The following is a 23,992-nucleotide window of genomic DNA, read 5'->3' as shown; positions in this document are numbered from 1 at the left end:
TGTTGAGGCGGGTGGCTTGCAGGGGGCCCTTGTTGAGGCGGATTGCTTGCAGGGAGCCCTTGTTGAGGCGGATTGCTTGCAGGGAGCCCTTGTTGAGGCGGGTCGCTTGCAGGGGGCCCTTGTTGAGGCGGGTCGCTTGCAGGGGGCCCTTGTTGAGGCGGGTCGCTTGCAGGGGGCCCTTGTTGAGGCGGGTCGCTTGCAGGGGGCCCTTGTTGAGGCGGGTCGCTTGCAGGGGGCCCTTGTTGAGGCGGGTCGCTTGCAGGGGGCCCTTGTTGAGGCGGGTCGCTTGCAGGGGGCCCTTGTTGAGGCGGGTCGCTTGCAGGGGCCCTTGTTGAGGCGGGTCACTTGCAGGGGGCCCTTGTTGAAGCGGGTCGCTTGCAGGGGACCCTTGTTGTGGCGGATTGCTTGCAGGGAGCCCTTGTTGTGGCGGGTTGCTTGCAGGGGGACGCGTGACGTCAGGCGTTGAGGTGGGTCGCTTGCAGGGAGCCCCTGTTGCGGCGGGTCGCTTGCAGGGAGCCCCTGTTGCGGCGGGTCGCTTGCAGGGAGCCCTTGTTGAGGCGGATCGCATGCAGGGGGCCCTTGTTGAGGCTGGTCGCTTGCAGAGGGCCCTTGTTGATGGGGGTCGCTTGCAGGGGGCCCTTGTTGATGGGGGTCGCTTGCAGGGGGCCCTTGTTGATGGGGGTCGCTTGCAGGGAGCCCTTGTTGAGGCGGGTGGCTTGCAGGGAGCCCTTGTTGAGGCGGGTGGCTTGCAGGGGGCCCTTGTTGAGGCGGGTGGCTTGCAGGGGGCCCTTGTTGAGGCGGGTGGCTTGCAGGGGGCCCTTGTTGAGGCGGATTGCTTGCAGGGAGCCCTTGTTGAGGCGGATTGCTTGCAGGGAGCCCTTGTTGAGGCGGTCGCTTGCAGGGGGCCCTTGTTGAGGCGGGTCGCTTGCAGGGGGCCCTTGTTGAGGTGGGTCGCTTGCAGGGGGCCCTTGTTGAGGCGGGTCGCTTGCAGGGGGCCCTTGTTGAGGCGGGTCGCTTGCAGGGGGCCCTTGTTGAGGCGGGTCGCTTGCAGGGGGCCCTTGTTGAGGCGGGTCGCATGCAGGGGGCCCTTGTTGAGGCGGGTCGCTTGCAGGGGGCCCTTGTTGAGGCGGGTCGCTTGCAGGGGGCCCTTGTTGTGGCGGATTGCTTGCAGGGAGCCCTTGTTGAGGTGGGTTGCTTGCAGGGGGACGCGTGACGTCAGGCGTTGAGGTGGGTCGCTTGCAGGGAGCCCCTGTTGCGGCGGGTCGCTTGCAGGGAGCCCCTGTTGCGGCGGGTCGCTTGCAGGGAGCCCCTGTTGCGGCGGGTCGCTTGCAGGGAGCCCTTGTTGCGGCGGGTCGCTTGCAGGGAGCCCTTGTTGTGGAAGGTCGCTTGCAGGGGGCCCTTGTTGCGGTGGGTCGCTTGCAGGGGGCCCTTGTTGAGGTGGGTCGCTTGCAGGGGGCCCTTGTTGAGGTGGGTCGCTTGCAGGGGGCCCTTGTTGCGGTGGGTCGCTTGCAGGGAGCCCTTGTTGTGGGCGGTCGCTTGCAGGGGACCCTTGTTGTGGCGGGTCACTTGCAGGGGGCCCTTGTTGAGGTGGATCGCTTACAGGGAGCCCTTGTTGCGGCGGATCGCTTGCAGGGGGACGCGTGACGTCAGGTGTTGCGCACATATTGCACATTTTGAAGGGCCGCACGCTTAGGACCGCCCATTCATTTTCTGGCAGAAGAAAGCTCATGCACCTTTTGTGAGTGTCGAGCTTTGCGCAGATTTCTAACCGCAGACGAAAAACTCGCCACATTTGGGGTGTCATTCCTGTCATCGGGCTGTGCGGGTGCAACGGTGCGCATGTGTTTTTGTGCGTTGTGTTAGAGCAGGCGGCATTTTTTTGCAATGCAAACGCACAGAAATGCAACGCAAGGTCCCATTCACCACTAGCGATTTTTGAAACGCACGTTTCATTTCATGCGACAAAAACACGGCAAAGTAGCTTGTGTAGCTTTTTCCCTGCATTCCGGTTTGCACGTTTATTTTTAAAAGCAAAGGATCAAACAAATGTTTTTTTTTTCTTTTACAAGCACTATACAATCTGATTGTACAATCTCCTTTCTACCGACCATACAAGCTGCTGTACGCTGACCATGCATTATTCAATCACTTCCTCTCCAGGGTGGAAGTAAACACGTTTTTTTTTTTTTTTAAAAGCAACAGATCAAACAACACACTATACAATCTGATTGTACAATCTCATTTATAATGACAATACACTATACAATCTGATTGTATAATCTCCTTTAGATTCACCAGCAACCATGCAAAGACCGGTCTGAACGGTTATTACTGAATCGGCTGATTTTATAAAATTTAAAGGATATTGTACAATCAGATTGTATAATGTATGGTCGGTATAAAGGAGATTGTACAATCGGATTTTATATATAGCATATAGCCAGGTAAAGGGGATTTTAGCCTGAAGGTGGACATACACAAAGCAATCTGTGATCGATCCGGAGCAATTGCAAACAACGGATTCACCAGCGATTCATATCCAACAATACAACATCTGCGGGATTTTTCCACGCAGCGTTTACCGAAAATCACGATTGGAGGCGGATCCATTTGCGGCGGCCACACGCCGACACGATTGCTCAATACGACCAAACTAATCAGATTACATTTTTTTTAAAAATTGCCAACCAAAGACCCTCCAATGAAGGACTCGACTTGATTGATATTGACTTGGCCGAGTCATTTCTGAATCAATCGAGCAGACATCTGCATGTGTGTGTCAGAAAACCAATCGCAGTTCAGACCCAGGAGGGGCCCATTGTTATTTTTTATATGTGGTGCACGTGTTTCGTCACGGCGTGTTTCGTCATGGCATGTTGTATCACGGCATTTTTCGTCATGGCGTGTTGCGTCACAGCGTCCATTGACATGAATGGGTTGCCAATTCAGTGGCAAAAAAAGAGTCCGCCCCATCGTGATTGGCTGGCCTGTTGGTCACATGATCCGTTGTGTAAGAGGTTAAACTTTTTTTTTTTTTACTGCTGATCGAATGTTATTCACTCAGAAAGTGGATCAGGAAAATACCACATTATGGCCGCCAGGTGGCGCTGACGCCTCATAGTACAGTAATAGTATTTATTTCCTATGATTCTCAGCTCCCTCTAGTGGCCATAATGTGACCACAAACACCCACACATAACGACCCATATTAACCACATCCATTCAGGTAGCGAGTTATAGAAGCGGTTTAGGTCAGGCAGTTACATAAGGGTGTATTTATTCAAGCATTTGCAGAGCTGTTTGTTCAGTGAAACGGCGTATACATTCATTCTGCGTGAATGGGGGGCAAAAATGAAATGGTATTAAACTATTTTCTCTCCAAGTCGAATGTTATTCATTCACAAAGTATAGCGTGAATCAGAAAAATACCACATTATGGCCCCTAGATGGAGCTGATGATTGTAGGCGAGCAATACTTTTTGGCTATGATCGTCAGCGCCACCTAGTGGACATAAGGCTGTATTTTCCTGATGCTCTCTACTCTGTGAATGAATGATATTCGACCTGGAGAGACAATAGCCTAGTGACATTTGCTTTTGTCCCCATACTCAGAGAACGAATGTACGTGCAGTTTCACAGAATGAATAGCAGTGCAATTTTTTTATTAATACACCCCTATAGTGTGTGTGTGTGTGTGTGTGTGTGTGTGTGTGTGTGTGTGTGTGTGTGTGTGTGTGTGTGTGTATATATATATATATACACACACACACACACACACACAAAATATAGTTTTTTTTGGGGTGGGGGTCTATACCACAGAGCAGGAAGAAGGACATTTGAAGAGTAGCAAGGGACAGAGGGATTTGGTTACAATATTGCAACAGTCCTTCCAGGGCATGCTGACCATAAAAGGGGCACACTGACTATATAGGGGGTGCACTAACCATAAAAAGGGGTGCATTGACCATAAAGGAGGCATTGACCCTAAAGAGGGCACACTGACAATAAAGAGGGCACATTGACAATAAAGGAGACGCACTGACCATAAAAGGGGTGCATTGACCATAAAGAGGGCACAATGACAATAAAGGGGGTGCACTGACCATTAAGAAGGAGCACTAACCATAAAAGGGGTGCACTGACCCTTAACGGGGCACACTGTACATAAAGTAGGCACACTGACTATAAAAGGGGGCACACTCACCATAAAAGGGGGCCCACTGACCATCTAGGGGGTGCGCGGACCATAAAAGGGGAACATTGACCCTAAAGCGGGCCCACTGACCATAATGGAGGCCCACTGACCATAATGGAGGCACACTGACCATGAAAGGGGGCCGACTGACCATATAGGGGGTGCACTGACTGACCATATAGGAGGTGCACTGACCATAAAAGGGGCCCACTGACGATATAGGGGGTGCACTGGCCATAAAAGGTGTGCATTGGCCCTAAAGGGGGCCCACTGACAATAAAAAGGGCACACTCACCATAAAAGGGGGCCCACTGACCATAAAAGGGGGCCCACTGACCATCTAGGGGGTGCGCGGACCATAAAGGAGGCACACTGACCATACAAGTGGGCTCACTGACCATATAGGGGGTGCACTGACTATAAAAGGGGTGCATTGGCCCTAAAGGTGGCCCACTGACCATAAAAAGGACGCACTGACCATATCATTTTAGGGTCTCAAGAAATGCGAACCTTCATTTTTAAATTTTCACTCTTGTTTTCTTTCATATAGTTTATAAAAAATAAAGTATACAAAATAAATCTCTATCTGTCTCAATAAAATGGTAGAAAATCCATTTGGATACAATGTTGCATGACAGAGTAATTGTCAGTCAAATTATCACAGTGCTGAAACCTGCAAAACACTAAGAACAAGAAGTGGGAGTGTGACAGGACGGTACAGTCACTGTCACTCTGCTCTCTCCTCCTATCAGCACATGGACAGATTGGCTCCTTGTGCTGCTTCCTCCTCTTCCAGTCTGAGCTCTGCTGCCCAGGTAATGTTCAGTTGGCATAAAAAAAAAAAAAAAAAGCGACATTCAATGAAGTATTAATGAATTCAGAGCGGCGTGAATTTGTGACTTTCATGTCTCCCCGGAGTTCAGCTTTAATGATGATGGACGTTACAAATAGAAACAATGTAAATCTTCTGCAGATCTGCGTCCGGGAATCGGCGGACGCGCGGCGCGGCGTACATTATACATTTACAGCGACTTGTGCTGATTTCTCTCCCCAGTGAGTTTTATGCCGGTCCTCCGATTTGATGCAAATCAGTGCGGTTGCCATGGGAACACGGCGGGATTCTTGTTAAACGGAGGAACGTTCGGTCTGATGATACTGTCACCCCCCCATGTGGATGGGGAGGAAAGTCAAATGACACCTGGAGATGGACGCTGGACTACAACCCCCTCCATAGAAAATAGTAAGGGGGGGCTCCGGGGTTCAATAAAAAGGGGGGGAGGGGACTGGGACCGCACACACCTATGACTGCGTTCACACTGACTACCAGAAGAGCCCCGCCCACAGCAGCACATGCTCTCCTATCCTTTACTCCACCCCCTCCTCTCTTCCCTGCCAGCAGATACTCTGCTATGCTTTGCTCCCCCACCCCACCCCCATCAGCACATACTCTCCTATCCTTCACTCAAAAATGTGAGGGGTGTACTTACTTTTGTGAGATACTGTGTGTGCTGATGGTGGGGGAATGAAGGATAGGAGAGTATGTGCCCCACCCCCATCAGCACACACAGTATCTCACAAAAGTAAGTACACCCCTCACATTTTTGTAAATCTTTTCTTCTATCTTTTCATGTGACAACACTGAAGAAATGACACTTTGCTACAATGTAAAGTAGTGAGTGTACAGCTTGTATAACAGTGTAAATTTGCTGTCCCCTCAAAATAACTCAACACACAGCCATTAATGTCTAAACCGCTGACAACAAAAGTCAGTACACCCCTAAGTGAAAATGTCCAAATTGGGCCCAATTGGCCATTTTCCCTCCCCGGTGTCATGTGACTCGTTAGTGTTACAAGGTCTCAGGTGTGAATGGGGAGCAGGTGTGTTAAATTTGGTGTTATCGCTCTCACTCTCTCATACTGGTCACTGGAAGTTCAATATGGCACCTCATGGCAAAGAACTCTGAGGATCTGAAAAAAAAAAAAAGAATTGTTGCTCTACATAAAGATGGCCTAGGCCAGTGATGGTGAACCTTGGCACCCCAGATGTTTTGGAACTATATTTCCCATGATGCTCCACTACACTGCAGAGTGCATGAGCATCATGGGAAATGTAGTTCCAAAACATCTGGGGTGCCAAGGTTCTCCATCACTGGCCTAGGCTATAAGAAGATTGCCAAGACCCTGAAACTGAGCTGCAGCACGGTGGCCAAGACCATACAGCGGTATAACAGGACAGGTTCCACTCAGAACAGGCCTCTCCATGGTGCACCAAAGAAGTTGAGGTCACGTGCTCAGCGTCATATCCAGAGGTTGTCTTTGGGAAATAGACGTATGAGTGCTGCCAGCATTGCTGCAGAGGTTGTAGGGGTGGGGGGGGGTCAGCCTGTCAGTGCTCAGACCATACGCCGCACACTGCATCAAATTGGTCTGCATGGCTGTCATCCCAGAAGGAAGCCTCTTCTAAAGATGATGCACAAGAAAGCCTGCAAACAGTTTGCTGAAGACAAGCAGACTAAGGACATGGATTACTGGAACCATGTCCTGTGGTCTGATGAGACCAAGATAAACGTATTTGGTTCAGATGGTGACAAGCGTGTGTGGGGGCAACCAGGTGAGGAGGACAAAGACAAGTGTGTCTTGTCTACAGTCAAGCATGGTGGTGGGAGTGTCATGGTCAGGGGCTACATGAGTGCTGCCGGCACTGGGGAGCTACAGATCATTGAGGGAACCATGAATGCCAACATGTACTGTGACATACTGAAGAAGAGCATGATCCCCTCCCTTCAGAGACTGGGCCGCAGGGCAGTATTCCAACATGATAACCACCCCAAACACACCTCCAAGACCACCACTGCCTTGCTAAAGAAGCTGAGGGTAAAGGTGATGGACTGACCAAGCATGTCTCCAGACCTAAACCCTATTGATCATCTGTGGGACATCCTCAAACGGAAGGTGGAGGAGCGCAAGGTCTCTAATATCCACCAGCTCTGTGATGTCATCATGGAGGAGGGGAAGAGGACTCCAGTGACAACCTGTGAAGCTCTGGTGATCTCCATGCCCAAGAGGGTTAAGGCAGTGCTGGAAAATAATGGTGGCCACACAAAATATTGACACTTTGGGCCCAATGTGGACATTTTCACTTAGGGGTGTACTGACTTTTGTTGCCAGCGGTTTAGACATTAATGGCTGTGTGTTGAGTTATTTTGAGGGGACAGCAAATTTACACTGTTATACAAGCTGTACACTCACTACTTTACATTGTAGACAAGTGTCATTTCTTCAGTGTTGTCCCATGAAAAGAGAGAAGAAAAGATTTACACAAATGTGAGGGGTGTACTTACTTTTGTGAGACACTGTACTCTCATATCCTTCCCTCCCCCACCATCAGCACAAACTCTTTCCATATCCAAAACTTTAGCAGTTGTCACCGGAACAGGAATTCCCGGGAAATCTTCTTATGTGGTCTCCTGGTGACAACTACCGCCGGATCTTCCCTCATTATGGAGAGATTTCTTCTCGACTCCTAAAAGTGTCTTCAGGAAAGGAGAGACCGAAAAACCTCCCCAACACAATACAGATCACAAGAATTATTGAGCCGAGATTTTACCGTTCATAACTGATCGAATGTTTTGGCTAAAATGTGAAAGATGATGTTAGGCCGAGTACAGTGCCCTGAAAAAGTATTCATACCCCTTGAAATAGCAAACTATGAAAAATGTTTTTTCTTTATTTTTTTTTAAAGTTTTCGGTCTTTTTTCCTTTGTTTAGCAAAAAATAAACCAGAGGTGATTAAATACCACCAAAAGAAACCTCTATTCGTGTGAAAAAAATGATTAAAATGTCATATGTGCACGACGGCGTAATTGTCATTCAAAGTGTGAGAGCGCTGAAAGCTGAATATTGGCCTGGGCAGGAAGGGGGGTGGAAGTGCCCGGTATTGAAACGGGTTAATAAATGATTGATTTCCTTTCTGATCGATCTCTTCCGATAGGAATAATCAATCTATAGTCAATACCCTGATTGACACGCCGCACACAGGGAAGTGGATTTGAATTGACAGTAAGGATAGGATGGTAATTTACGATCATAAATTATCGATCGCATCTCTGTTTCCACCATGCAGTCTTATAATCTGACCGATGGAAATACGATCGTATTCAGGAACAGCGAATCTCGGTCCTGCTGACCGAAGAAGATCAACAACACTCCTCTTTGGCCAATCGTCTCCGCCCGATCGAGCGGATTGAAATCAAGTCTAAATCGTTCAAACGGCAGGTTACGACTATTGTAAATGCGATTGTTTTTTCAATCAATTGCACATCGATCAGGATAATAAAATGAAAGCGCGTGTGGCCCCCCCGAAGTCTGCGTTTGTGGCGACACGCCGTGATTACCGGCAGCCCCCCCTCAGTGTACGGGTACAATGGCTGTGCGTTGCCTGCCAGGCCCGGGGGGGGAGAGCTCCAGGATTGGTTCCCGAGCGCGATGTGACACACTTTCCTCCTTTGTTGGCGATCGTCCCTCTTCCCAACCCCTGCAGCAGATTTGCCTCGAGGTCATCAGTAATCCGCGTACTAAGGAGGGGGGGGGGGGGGGTGGCGATCCGGTTACAAGAGAGGACAGATGGCTGACCCCAAAAATAAATAATAAAAAAAAAGTCCCAGCCCGCCCCTTTCATTGGACAGGCGGCCCCGGGGTGGTAATAAATGCGTAAATATCGGACAGCTGACAGGGGGGCGAGAAGAGAAATGTGCCATTTTATACGTCACCGCACTGCCCCCCGCCCCCCCCCCAGAATAAAATAATAATAATAATACTGCAAAAAAATGCTGATAGTAATAATCATAAAACAATAATAATAATCTTCACCCCCCCCCTTCCTCCACATCCCATCACTGCCCACCCATCCCCGAGAATAAAATAATATCAATATTAATAATAATAATAACTCCTGTCCCAAATCACCTCACTGCCCACCCCTCACCAAAAATAAAATAATTATATTATTATTATTATTATTATTATTATTAATAATAATAATAATAATAATAATACTCTCTACCTCCACATCTCCTCATTGTCCACCTGTCCCCGAAAATAAAATAATAATAATACCCCCTGACCCCCAGTGACAATAAAATAATAATATCAATAATAATAATATCCTCTGTCCCCACATCACCTCACTTCCCACCCACCCCAAGGAATAAAATAATATTATTAATAATAATAATAATAATAATAATAATATTACCCATGGTCCCCGCATCACCTCACTGCCCACCCATTCCTGAAAATAAAATAATAATATCAATAATAATAATATAATCTGTCTCCACATCACCTCACTGCCCACCCGTCCCAAAGAATAAAATAATAATAATAATAACCCCTGCCTCCGCATCCCGTCATTGCCCACCCATCCCTGAGAATAAAATAATAATTATATTATTATCAATAATAACAATAATAATAACACACCCTATCGCACACGTCCCCTCATTGCCCACCGAATAAAATAAGAAATAATACCCCCTGTCCCCGCATCACCTCACTGCCCACCCATCCCTGACAAAAAAATAATAATATTAATAATAATATTACCCACTGTCCCCGCGTTACCTCACTGCCCACCCGTCCCAGAGAATAAAATAATATTAAATACCCCCTGCTCCCGCATCACCTCACTGCCCACTCATCCCTGACAATAAAATAATAATATCAATAATAATAATAATATCCTCTGTCCCCGCATCAGCTCACTTCCCACCCGCCCCAAAGAATAAAATAATAATATTATTAATAATAATAATAAAAACCACTGTCCCCGCATTACCTCACTGCCCACTTGTCCCAAAGAATAAAATAATAATATTAATAAAAATAATATTATTAATAATACCCACTGTCCCCGCATTACCTCACTGCCCACCCATACCAAAGAATAAAATAATAATAATCATAAAACCCCCTGGCTCCGCATCCCCTCATTGCCTACCCGTCCCCGAGAATAAAATAATAATATTAATAATAACAATAATAATAACACCCCCTACCTCCACGTCCCTTCATTGCCCACCCATCCCCAAAAATAAAATAATAATAATACCCCCTGTTCCCGCATCACCTCACTGCCCACCCATTCCTGACAATAAAATAATAATATCAATAATAATAATAGTATCCTCTGTCGCCACATCTCCTCACTTCCCACCGCCCCAAAGAATAAAATAATATTATTATTATTAATAATAATAATATTACCCAATGTCCCTGCATTACCTCACTGCCCACCCAACCCTGACAATAAAATAATAATAATATCAATAATAATAATAGTATCCTCTGTCCCCGCATCACCTCATTGCCCACCCGTCCCAAAGAATAAAATTATAATAATATTAATAATAATAATAATAATAATAATATAAACCACTGTCCCCGCATTACCTCACTGCCCACCTGTTCCCAAGAAAAAAATAATACTATTATTATTAATAATAATAATAATACCCCCAGCCTCCGCATCCCCTCATTGCCCACCCATCCCCGAAAATAATAATACCCCCTGTCCCCACCTTACCTCACTGCCAACCAATCCCTGAGAATAAAATAGTAATAATAATGATAATTATAAATCAATGATAATAATAATATGAATAGTAATCTTCATCCCCCTGAATCCGCGTCCCCTCACTGCCCACCCATTCCCAAGAATAAAATAATAATATTAATAATAATAATCTTCATCCCCTCTGCCCCCGCATCCCCTCACTGCCCACCTATTCCCAAGAATAAAATATTATTATTATTATTATTAATATTATAATTATTAATAATAATAATATTAATAATACCCCCCTGTCCCTGCATCACCTCACTGCCCACCCATCCCCAAAAATAAAGTAATAATATTAATAATAATAATCTTCATTCCCCCTGTCTCCACTTCCCCTCATTGCCCACCTGTCCCTGAAAATAAAATAATAATAATACCCCCTGTCCCCGCATCACCTCACTGCCCACCAATCCCAGAGAAAAAAATATTATTAATAATAATAATAATACCCCCTGCCTCAGCATCCCCTCATTGCCCACCTGTCCCCAAAAAAAAAAAAAAAATACCCTCTGTCCCCGCATCACCTCACTGCCCACCTATCCCCGAGAAGAAATAATAATATTATTAATAATAATAATAATAATTAATAATACCCCTTGTCCCCACATTACCTCACTGCCCACCTGTCCCCTTTACTTCTTATTTTTACACTGTCTCTTTAATGTTTAATTTTTTTTTCTTATTACTTTTATTCTTATTACAAGGAATATAAACATCCCTTGTAATAGAAATAAGGATGACAGGTCCTCTTTATGGAGAAATCTGCTTTAACCACTTCAGCCCCGGAAGAATTTACCCTCTTAATGACAAGGCAATTTTTTGCGACACGGCACTGCGTCGCTTTAACTGACAATTGCACGGTCGTGCGACGTTGTACCCAAACAAAAAAATTGACGTCCTTTTTTCCCCACAAATAGAGCTTTCTTTTGGTGGTATTTGATCACCTCTGCGGTTTTTATTTTTTGCGCTATAAACAAAAAAAGAGCGACAATTTTGAAAAAAAAAAATATATTTTTTACTTTTTTCTATAATAAATATCCCCCCAAAAATTTTTTTTTCCTCAGTTTAGGCCAATACGCATTCTTCTACATATTTTTGGTAAAAAAAAAATCACAATAAGCGTTTATTGATTGGTTTGCGCAAAAGTTATAGCGTCTACAAAATAGGAGATAGATTTATGGCATTTTTACTATTATTTTTTTTTTTTTATTAGTAATGGCGGCGATCGGCGTTTATCGGGACTGCGACTGCGGACAGATGGGACAGTTTTGACACTTTTTTGGGACCATTGTCATTTATACAGCAATCAGAGCTAAAAATAGCCACTGATTACTGTGTAAATGTCACTGGCAGGGAAGGGGTTAACTCTAGGGGTGCGATCAAGGGGTTAAGTGTGTTCCCTCAGTGTGTTCTAATTGTGGGGGGGAGGGGGGTTCACCTGGACATGACAGAGATCACTGGGAGCAGTAGATCCCTGTCATGTCACTAGGCATCTCCCTGTTCTGCCTCTCCTTGCCACGATCACGGGCCACCAGCAGACATTGAGTCCGCGGAACCCCCTTTACAAGGGCTGGGATGTCTTTGTTATTGGAAACAGAAACGAACAGCTAATTTTTTCCCCCTGCCGTTAACAATTCATGAAATGTATTATTTCCTAATATCGGTGGAGTTGGTGAAAGATCTCCAGTATCTCCGAACACACATTTGGTTCCACCTATCTCCCAGCACCACATGGCCCACCACCATCTGCTGCCGATACAGATATCTCACTGCAACTGGCTAACGGATTTTCAGCTTCTGTGCTGCGAAACCCATGATTGTTAAAGAGACCCACCATCCCTGTGCTGAGTTCCCAGGTCTGTACACCCGCTGTGCCCATTATGAGGGGTTCCCACCTTCCCTGTGCTGAGTTCCCGGGTCTGTACACCTGCTGTGTCCATTATGAGGGGTTCCCACCATCCCTGTGCTGAGTTCCCGGGTCTGTACACCCGCTGTGCCCATTATGAGGGGTTCCCACCATCCCTGTGCTGAGTTCCCGGGTCTGTACACCCGCTGTGCCCATTATGAGGGGTTCCCACCATCCCTGTGCTGAGTTCCCGGGTCTGTACACCCGCTGTGCCCATTATGGGGGTACCCCCCATCCCTGTGCTGAGTTCCCAGGTCTGTACACCCGCTGTGCCCATTATGAGGGGTTCCCACCATCCCTGTGCTGAGTTCCCGGGTCTGTACACCCGCTGTGCCCATTATGAGGGGTTCTCACCATCCCTGTGCTGAGTTCCCGGGTCTGTACACCCGCTGTGCCCATTATGAGGGGTTCCCACCATCCCTGTGCTGAGTTCCCGGGTCTGTACACCCGCTGTGCCCATTATGAGGGGTTCCCACCATCCCTGTGCTGAGTTCCCGGGTCTGTACACCCGCTGTGCCCATTATGGGGGTACCCCCCATCCCTGTGCTGAGTTCCCAGGTCTGTACACCCGCTGTGCCCATTATGAGGAGTTCCCACCATCCCTGTGCTGAGTTCCCAGGTCTGTACACCCGCTGTGCCCATTATGAGGGGTTCTCACCATCCCTGTGCTGAGTTCCCAGGTCTGTACACCCGCTGTGCCCATTATGAGGGGTTCCCACCTTCCCTGTGCTGAGTTCCCGGGTCTGTACACCTGCTGTGTCCATTATGAGGGGTTCCCACCATCCCTGTGCTGAGTTCCCAGGTCTGTACACCCGCTGTGCCCATTATGAGGGGTTCCCACCTTCCCTGTGCTGAGTTCCCGGGTCTGTACACCCGCTGTGTCCATTATGAGGGGTTCCCACCATCCCTGTGCTGAGTTCCCAGGTCTGCACACCCACTGTGCCCATTATGAGGGGTTCCCACCATCCCTGTGCTGAGTCCCGTGGTCTGTGCCCATTATGAGGGGACCAACCCTACACCTAAGAACTGGTGAGCTGCAATATATTTATTTTCTGTTGTTGGGTTTAAATGTTCTTTAATACTGAAGTTGCTTTACAGTGCAGACTAGAGCCCTGCATGACGGTTGGTGGTTTAATTCTCCGATATAACTGCACAGGATGCCAGATGTGTGTTGTGAAATAATTCCCCCCCATCCTCCCTATCACCTCCTCTTACAAAAACAAGTTTATATAAAAAAAAGTGTAAGCTGTATACAAAGCCATAACTTTTTGTGTTGCAAAGAGGAGGGAAGTCAGTGAGAAGAATGTTCCTTACATTGGTGATCAGTGAGAAGAATGTTCCTTACATTGGTGATCAATGGGAAGAATGTTCCTTACATTGGTGATCAGTGAGAAGAATTCTTCTTACATTGGTGATCAGTGGGAAGAATGTTCCTTACATTGGTGATCAGTGGGAAGAATGTTCCTTACATTGGTGATCAGTGAGAAGAATGTTCCTTACATTGGTGATCAGTGAGAAGAACGTTCCTTACATTGGTGATCAGTGAGAAGAACGTTCCTTACATTGGTGATCAGTGAGAAGAACGTTCCTTACATTGGTGATCAGTGAGAAGAACGTTCCTTACATTGGTGATCAGTGAGAAGAACGTTCCTTACATTGGTGATCAGTGAGAAGAATGTTCCTTACATTGGTGATCAGTGAGAAGAATGTTCCTTACATTGGTGATCAGTGAGAAGAATGTTCCTTACATTGGTGATCAGTGAGAAGAATGTTCCTTACATTGGTGATCAGTGAGAAGAATGTTCCTTACATTGGTGATCAGTGAGAAGAATGTTCCTTACATTGGTGATCAGTGGGAAGAATGTTCCTTACATTGGTGATCAGTGAGAAGAATGTTCCTTACATTGGTGATCAGTGAGAAGAATGTTCCTTACATTGGTGATCAGTGGGAAGAATGTTCCTTACATTGGTGATCAGTGAGAAGAATGTTCCTTACATTGGTGGTCAGTGGGAAGAATGCTCCTTACAGGGGATGTCCATCAGCCACATCTGAAAAAACCCCTAAGAACCTCTGGAGGAACCCTAGGGATCCATGTAACTCTGGTTGAGTATGGTTGGTCCAATCTCTAGATAAGCACTGTTTCAGAGCTTACACAGTATTAAGGATCTCATACTATATCTACTCCTACATGAGAGTGTTGGGGACTTGTGAAGTGGTCACTCAGCCCCCAAGCACTGTATCCTGGGAGGAAACGGAGAAGGTCACATGCACCCCCATACCTTTAAGTAGCCGCTATTTCCAGGGGCTCTGAAAGACGAATGGATTGGCGTGGAAGCGTGGAATAGAGGAGCATTTACAGTTGTCTTGGTCTATGCTGGAGCTTAAGCAGGGTTCATGACCTCCTTTTCGCTCCTACATGAGAGTGTTTGGGCCTTAGGATAGATCCCTGAGCACTGTCTCTTGGGAATAATGGTCACATGCACCCCCATACCTTGAAGTCCCAGCTATTACCAGGGGCTCCGAAAGATGAATGGAAGCGTGGCATGGAATAATATCAGCATAAGTAGGGTTGTTACTAGGAGAGCCATCACTTGCTTGACAAAGGCGCCCTATATGCCCCTGAAACCTTACACTATCAATAATTACACTGTGATTGCTTTAATAAATACCTTGACTATATTATATGGATCCATGGTGTGCTGGCTAAACATTCTTCTCTATCTGGGTCGTTGGTTCGAATCCCAACCACGGCACTACCTGCCTGGAGTTTGCATGTTCTCCCTGTGCCTGCGTGGGTTTCCTCCGGGTACTCCGGTTTACTTCCACACTCCAAAGACATGCTCCTGTCTAAGTTGGTCCTAGTAAGTGAGATAAGGACCTTAGATTGTAAGCTCCTTGGGGGCGAGGAGTGATGTTAAGGTACAGCACATATAAAGCGCAGAAACTGACCTATAATAAATACATTGATACCGGTGACCCAGCCGGTTGTGGCCGCAGCGCGTCCCTACTCCGGAATTTTCCCATCAAGGAGTGCAATGGGAATATAACTTGCTATGAAGAGGACCTGTCACTTTGCCCTGAATGGACTGTGGTTGACTCTAGTCTACGTCTCAGCCGGAGACCTGTCACTGCCCTGAATGGACTGCAGTTGACTCCAGACTACATCTCGGCCGGACGTTCAGAGAAAGACGAAGGGTTTGGCTGGTTGCGGCCACAGCAGCCCCCTATCCCGGGCTTTTCCCAGCAAGGAGTACAATGGGAATATAACTTGCTGTGAAGAGGACCTGTCACTTTGCCCTGAATGGAGTTCGGTCGACTCTAGATTACGTCTCGGCCGGATGCTCAGAGAAAGGCTAAGGGTTTGGCCGGTTGCGGCCACAGAGTCCCCCTATCCCAGGCTTTTCCCAGCAAGGAGTGCAACGGGAATATAACTTCCTATGAAGAGGACCTGTCACTGTGCCCTGAATGGACTGCAGTTGCCTCTAGACTACACCTCGGCCGTATGCTGGAACGCTTGGAGGAAGGCGAAGGATGTGGAAACTGACCTTTAATAAGCACATTGACACCTGTTACCCAGCCGGTTGCGCCAGAAGTGCTCCCCTACTGCGGACTTTTCCCAGCAAGAAGTGCAATTGGAATATAACTTCCTATGAAGAGGACCTGTCACTTTGCCCTGAATGGACTGTGGTTGACTCTAGTCTACGTCTCAGCCGGACGCTTGGAGAAAGGCAAAGGTTGTGGAAACTGACCTATAACAAATACATTGACACCGGTTACCCAGCCGGTTGCGGACGTTGAACGGATGCTAGGAGAGAGGCAAAGGGTGTGGAAACTGACCTTTAATAAATACATTGACAACGGTTACCCAGCCGGTTGCGGCCACAGCACCCCCTTATCCTGGGCTTTTCCCAGCAAGGAGTGCCACGGGAATAAAACCTTTTATGAAGAGGACCTCTGACTTTGCCCTGAATGGAGTTCGGTTGACTCTAGACTACGTCTCGCACGGACGCTCGGAGAAAGGCTAAGGGTGTGGAAAGTGACTTTTAATAAGCACATTGACACCTGTTACCCAGCCGGTTGTGTCCACAGTGCCCCCCTACTGCGGGCTTTTCTCAGCAAGGAGTGCAACGGGAATATAACTACCTATGAAGAGGACCTGTGACTTTGGCTCTAGACTACGTCTCGGCCGGAGTCTCAGAGAAAGGCGAAGGGTGTGGAAACTGACCTATAACAAATACATTGACACCGGTTACCCAGCCGGTTGCGGCCACAGTGCCCCCCTATCCCGGGATTTTCCCAGCAAGGAGTGCAATGGGAATATATCTTGCTGTGAAGAGGATCTGTGAGTTTGCCCTGAATGGAGTTCGTTTGACTCTAGACTACGTCTCGGCCGGACGCTCGGAGAAAGGCTAAGGGTGTGCAAAGTGACCTATAATAAATAATAAATACATTGACATCGGTTACGGCCACAGCACAACCCCCCCCCCCCAATCCTGGGCTTTTCCCAGCAAGGAGTGAAACAGGAATATAACTTCCAATGAAGAGGACCTGTCACTTTGCCCTGAATGGACTGCAGTTGACTCCAGACTACGTCTCGGCCGGACGTTCAGAGAAAGACGAAGGGTTTGGCTGGTTGCGGCCACAGCAGCCCCCTATCCCGGGCTTTTCCCAGCAAGGAGTACAATGGGAATATAACTTGCTGTGAAGAGGACCTGTGACTTTGCCCTGAATGGAGTTCGGTCGACTCTAGATTACGTCTCGGCCGGATGCTCAGAGAAAGGCTAAGGGTTTGGCCGGTTGCGGCCACAGAGTCCCCCTATCCCAGGCTTTTCCCAGCAAGGAGTGCAACGGGAATATAACTTCCTATGAAGAGGACCTGTCACTGTGCCCTGAATGGACTGCAGTTGCCTCTAGACTACACCTCGGCCGTATGCTGGAACGCTTGGAGGAAGGCGAAGGATGTGGAAACTGACCTTTAATAAGCACATTGACACCTGTTACCCAGCCGGTTGCACCAGAAGTGCTCCCCTACTGCGGACTTTTCCCAGCAAGAAGTGCAATTGGAATATAACTTCCTATGAAGAGGACCTGTCACTTTGCCCTGAATGGACTGTGGTTGACTCTAGTCTACGTCTCAGCCGGACGCTTGGAGAAAGGCAAAGGTTGTGGAAACTGACGTATAACAAATACATTGACACCGGTTACCCAGCCGGTTGCGGCCACAGTGCCCTCCTATCCAGGGCTTTTCCCAGCAAGGAATGCAATGGGAATATAACTTTCTGTGAAGAGGACCTGTGACTTTGCCCTGAATGGAGTTCGGTTGACTCTAGATTACGTCTCGGCCGGACGCTCGGAGAAAGGCAAAGGGTGTGGAAAGTGACCTATAATAAATACAATAGCACCGGGTAAGGCCACAGCACCCCCCCCCCCCCCCAATCTTGGGCTTTTCCCAGCAAGGAGTGCAACAGGAATATAACTCAAAGACCCCATCAGTGTCCCTATGAAGAGGACCTGTCACTTTGCCCCAAATAGACTGCGGTTGACTCTAGACTACATCTCGGCCGGACGCTCAGAGAAAGGCAAAGGGTTTGGCCGGTTGCGGCCACAGTGCCCCCCTATCCCGGGCTTTTCCCAGCAAGGAGTGTACCAGGAATATAACTTCCTATGAAGAGGACCTGTTACTTTGCCCTGAATGGACTGCGGTTGACTCTAGACTACGTCTCGGCCGGACGTTCAGAGAAAGAGGAAGGGTTTGGCCGGTTGCGGCCACAGCGCCCCCCTATCCCGGGCTTTTCCCAGCAAGGAGTGCAATGGGAATATAACTTTCTGTGAAGAGGACCTGTGACTTTGCCCTGAATGGAGTTCGGTTGACTCTAGACTACGTCTCGGCCAGACGCTCAGAGAAAGGCTAAGGGTGTGGAAAGTGACCTATAATAAATACAATGGCACCGGTTACGGCCACAGCACCCCCCCCCCCCCAATCTTGGGCTTTTCCCAGCAAGGAGTGTACCAGGAATATAACTTCCTATGAAGAGGACCTGTCACTTTGCCCTGAATGGACCGCGGTTGACTCCAGACTACATCTTGGCCGGACGCTCACAGAAAGACGAAGGGTTTGGCTGGTTGCGGCCACAGCAGCCCCCTATCCCGGGCTTTTCCCAGCAAGGAGTACAATGGGAATATAACTTGCTGTGAAGAGGACCTGTCACTTTGCCCTGAATGGAGTTCGGTCGACTCTAGATTACGTCTCGGCCGGATGCTCAGAGAAAGGCTAAGGGTTTGGCCGGTTGCGGCCACAGAGTCCCCCTATCCCAGGCTTTTCCCAGCAAGGAGTGCAACGGGAATATAACTTCCTATGAAGAGGACCTGTCACTGTGCCCTGAATGGACTGCAGTTGCCTCTAGACTACACCTCGGCCGTATGCTGGAACGCTTGGAGGAAGGCGAAGGATGTGGAAACTGACCTTTAATAAGCACATTGACACCTGTTACCCAGCCGGTTGCACCAGAAGTGCTCCCCTACTGCGGACTTTTCCCAGCAAGAAGTGCAATTGGAATATAACTTCCTATGAAGAGGACCTGTCACTTTGCCCTGAATGGACTGTGGTTGACTCTAGTCTACGTCTCAGCCGGACGCTTGGAGAAAGGCAAAGGTTGTGGAAACTGACGTATAACAAATACATTGACACCGGTTACCCAGCCGGTTGCGGCCACAGTGCCCCCCTATCCAGGGCTTTTCCCAGCAAGGAGTGCAATGGGAATATAACTTTCTGTGAAGAGGACCTGTGACTTTGCCCTGAATGGAGTTCGGTTGACTCTAGATTACGTCTCGGCCGGACGCTCGGAGAAAGGCAAAGGGTGTGGAAAGTGACCTATAATAAATACAATAGCACCGGGTAAGGCCACAGCACCCCCCCCCCCCCCCAATCTTGGGCTTTTCCCAGCAAGGAGTGCAACAGGAATATAACTCAAAGACCCCATCAGTGTTCCTATGAAGAGGACCTGTCACTTTGCCCCAAATAGACTGCGGTTGACTCTAGACTACATCTCGGCCGGACGCTCAGAGAAAGGCAAAGGGTTTGGCCGGTTGCGGCCACAGTGCCCCCCTATCCCGGGCTTTTCCCAGCAAGGAGTGTACCAGGAATATAACTTCCTATGAAGAGGACCTGTTACTTTGCCCTGAATGGACTGCGGTTGACTCTAGACTACGTCTCGGCCGGACGTTCAGAGAAAGAGGAAGGGTTTGGCCGGTTGCGGCCACAGCGCCCCCCTATCCCGGGCTTTTCCCAGCAAGGAGTGCAATGGGAATATAACTTTCTGTGAAGAGGACCTGTGACTTTGCCCTGAATGGAGTTCGGTTGACTCTAGACTACGTCTCGGCCAGACGCTCGGAGAAAGGCTAAGGGTGTGGAAAGTGACCTATAATAAATACAATGGCACCGGTTACGGCCACAGCACCCCCCCCCCCCCAATCTTGGGCTTTTCCCAGCAAGGAGTGTACCAGGAATATAACTTCCTATGAAGAGGACCTGTCACTTTGCCCTGAATGGACCGCGGTTGACTCCAGACTACATCTTGGCCGGACGCTCACAGAAAGACGAAGGGTTTGGCCGGTTGCGGCCACAGCGTCCCCCCATCCCGGGCTTTTCCCAGCAAGGAGGACAACGGGAATATAACTTCCTATGAAGAGGACCTGTCACTTTGCCCTGAATGGACCGCGGTTGACTCCAGACTACGCCTGGGACGTACGCCGAAACGCCTGAAGGAAGACGAAGGGCAATGATCTTACCTGCGATGTCGAAGTCCTCAGCCATGAGTTGACGCTTCCTAGACTTTGCCTGACATCAGGGAGAGAGGTGGAGGAATTTCCTATTTCCCGTCTGCTGCCCCCTCCGGCTCTATTGTCATGCAAAAGCCACCCGGCTAACACAGGGAGTTCCGGGACGGGCAAAGGCAGTGACAGCTCCGGCGGAGGAGCGCCGTGCCGTGTTGTACACAAGCTCCACGCCCACTACCACAGGAAACCATCTTCTAAACCTGAGTCACAGCTGATAGCGGCCCAGCCTCGCATCGCCAGGAGAAAGGGGGGGGGGGGGGGATGGGGGTGGGGGAGTCCCTTAGGGCAAAGTCAGCAATCCGCATTAGCAACACCGATGATAAGAGCTAGCAAAGTCCCCCCCCCCCACCAATTCCACCACCACCACTTCACCGCCACATTCATGATATTTTCAAGACTAACAGATCAGGGGGGGACCATACATGCAATGCACGGCACATTCTATTCCGGGCCTGGAGGACGTTGAAGGCCAGTTCAGCTCAGCTTAATGCCCAGCAGGGGGCTCCTACTTGTCTGGCCATGGCATCTGCAAGCACCGGCCAGGCTCTGGGCCCCATATGATGTAAAAAAAAAACACCTGCATGGGCAACAATGTACACTCACCGGCCACTTTATTAGGTACACCCGTTCAAGTGCTCGGTAACACAAATTGCTAATCAGCCAATCACACAGCAGCAACTCAATGCATTGAGGCATCTAGACGTGGTGAAGACGACTTGCTGAAGTTCAAACCGAGCATCAGAATGGGGATTGAAGTGACTTTGAACGTGGCATGGTTGTTGGTGGCAGACGTGCTGGTCTGAGGATTTCTGGGATTTTCAGACACAACCATCTCTCGGGGTTTACAGAGAATGGTGGGAAAAAGAGAAAATTTCCAGTGAGCGGCAGTTGTGTGGAGGAAAATGCCTTGTTGAGGTCAGAGGAGAATGGGCAGACTGGTTCCAGATGATAGAAAGACAACAGTAACTCAAATAACCACTTGTTACGTCCAAGGTATGCAGAATACCATCTCTGAACACACAACACATCATACCATGAAGCAGATGGGCTACAGCAGCAGAAGACCACACCGGGTGCCACTCCTGTCAGCTAAGAACAGGAAACTGAGGCTACAATTGGCACAGGATCACCAAAATTGGACAATAGAAGATTGGGAAAACGTTGCCTGGCCTGATGAGTCTGGATTTCAGCCGCGACATTCAGATGGTGAGGTCATAATTTGGTGTATGGATCCATCCTGCCTTGTATCACCGGTTCAGGCTGGTGGTGGGGGTGTAATGGTGTGGGGGATGGGGTATCACTCTTTCAGGCCTCTGGTGGGGGTGTAATGGTGTGGGGGATGGGATATCACCGGTTCAGGCTGGTGGTGGGGGTGTAATGGTGTGGGGGATGGGGTGTTTCCAACACCTTGTTGTATTGTTTAGACCCACAATGCACAAGGCTCTGGCGTTCAGCCCCCCATTGCACAAGGCTCCGGCGTTCAGCCCCCCAATGCACAAGACTCTGGCGTTCAACCCCCCAATGCACAAGGCTCCGGCGTTCAGCCCCCCAATGCACAAGGCTCCAGCATTCAGCCCAATCAATGCACAAGGCTCTGGCAATCAGCCCGTCAATGCACAAGACTCCAGCGTTCAGCCCCCCAATGCACAAGACTCCGGCATTTAGTCCCCCAATGCACAAGGCTCTTTCGTACAGCCCCCCCAATGCACAAGGTTTCGGCATTCAGACCCCCCAATGCACAAGGCTCCGGCGTTCAGACCCCCAATGCACAAGGCTCTGGCATTCAGCCCCCCAATGCACAAGGTTCTGGTGTTCAGCCCCCCAATGCACAAGGCTGAGGCGTCCAGCCCATTCCACAAGGCTCTGACGTTCAGCCCCCCAATGCACAAGGCTCTAGCGTTCAACCCCCCATTGCACAAGGCTCTGGCGTTCAGCCCCTAAATGCACAAGGCTCTAGCGTTCAACCCCCCATTCCACAAGGCTCTGGCATTCAGCCCCCCAATGCACAAAGCTCCGGCGTTCAGCCCCCCAATGCACAAAGCTCCGGCGTCCAGCCCCCCAATGCACAAGGCTCTGGCGTACAGCCCCCCCAATGCACAAGGCTTCGGCGTTCAGACCCCCCAATGCACAAGGCTCCGGGGTTCAGACCCCCCAATGCACAAGGCTCCGGCATTCAGACCCCCCAATGCACAAGGCTCTGGCGTACAGCCCCCCCAATGCACAAGGCTCTGGCGTACAGCCCCCCCAATGCACAAGGCTCCGGCGTTCAGACCCCCCAATGCACAAGGCTCCGGCATTCAGACCCCCCATTCCACAAGGCTCTGGCATTCAGCCCCCCAATGCACAAAGCTCCGGCGTTCAGCCCCCCCAAAGCACAAGGTCAGACAAACCTACTATCACAGAGACCAGTTGGTCCATAGTGATTACTGAGGGAATGCTTCCCCCTGCCTGGCAAAAATGATACCCTTTGTTGGGTTTGGTGGGCATTATGGATAACAAATGTGACCCATTCAAGTGAATGAGTCCCACGCTGTTGCAGTCTGATTACTGAGGGAAGGGAGACTGAGGAAATGCCTCCCCCTGCCTGGCAAAAACAATACCTTGTGTTGGGTTTGTGGGCATTATGGATGCCAAATGTGACCCATTCGAGTGAATGAGGCCCACGCTGCGATTGTCCGGCTACTGCATGTAGCACACATTGACACCATTGGGGGGTCTGATGGTAACATGTGATCCGCATGTATGTTTGTATTCGCACGCTCAGAATCTAATATTACCCTTCGAAAAAAATAATAGAACAGGACGTAACATGTAAAGGAACAACACATTTTTCTAGGAATAAGAGCGCCATCTGCTGGAATAAACTTTCAGGACGATTGTATAATGAAACGTAAAAAAAAAAAAAAAAAGGTTTGATGTAACTGATCATAAAGTGTTGGGTGACGTTTGACTTCAACCTGTTAGTGTATTCAAATCTGCTAGTACATCTAGCACTACCCTCCCCCAGGACGGACAAGGCTGCTGCCTGCTGTGCCCCCTGTTCTCCTTCATCCAGAGTGGGGGGGAGGGGCGCTCTAATACAGGAGGTGTGTTACTGGACAGATCACCAGGTGATAACAGAGGGGAAAAAGGCCTAAAAAAAAAGAAAACAAATGCAGCCGCCAAATCTAATGATTGGTAAGCTGTGATATGTTACATCTCTGGTGTTGGGTTTATTACTGAAAGATTGTATCTGTAACAGTTTAATGGGCAACTGTGCTTCCAGCTTTAGTGTTAGGAATAGTGTAATGCCCCGTACACATGGTCGGATTTTCCGATAGAAAATGTCCGATCGGAAAGTGTTGTGGAAATTCCAACCATGTGTAGGCTCCATTGGACATTTTCCATCGGATTTTCCGACAAAGTTGGAGAGCAGGAGATAAAATTTTCCGACAA

At 48.7% G+C, this 23,992-nt stretch overlaps 1 protein-coding gene across 8 annotated transcripts in view; it reads right to left on the bottom strand.

The window, feature by feature from the left end:
- LDB1 (LIM domain binding 1) overlaps positions 1–23,992 on the bottom strand; it is a 228,660-nt gene that overhangs the window by 56,956 nt on the left and 147,712 nt on the right. The window contains exon 1 of one of the 8 annotated variants that reach the window (XM_073595472.1): positions 20,510–20,699. The exons of the other annotated variants lie outside the window; for them this stretch is intronic. Coding sequence (XP_073451573.1) covers positions 20,510–20,534 — 25 coding nt within the window. The 5' untranslated portion in view covers positions 20,535–20,699. Of the gene's footprint in view, positions 1–20,509; positions 20,700–23,992 lie in introns of those variants that run through there. 8 annotated transcript variants of the gene reach the window in all.

Source organism: Aquarana catesbeiana, linkage group LG08 (assembly GCF_042186555.1).
Source record: "Aquarana catesbeiana isolate 2022-GZ linkage group LG08, ASM4218655v1, whole genome shotgun sequence".
NCBI lineage: Eukaryota > Metazoa > Chordata > Amphibia > Anura > Ranidae > Aquarana > Aquarana catesbeiana.
The sequence above is the reverse complement of the archived record's forward strand: the minus strand, read 5'-3'. Positions and strand labels throughout refer to the sequence as shown.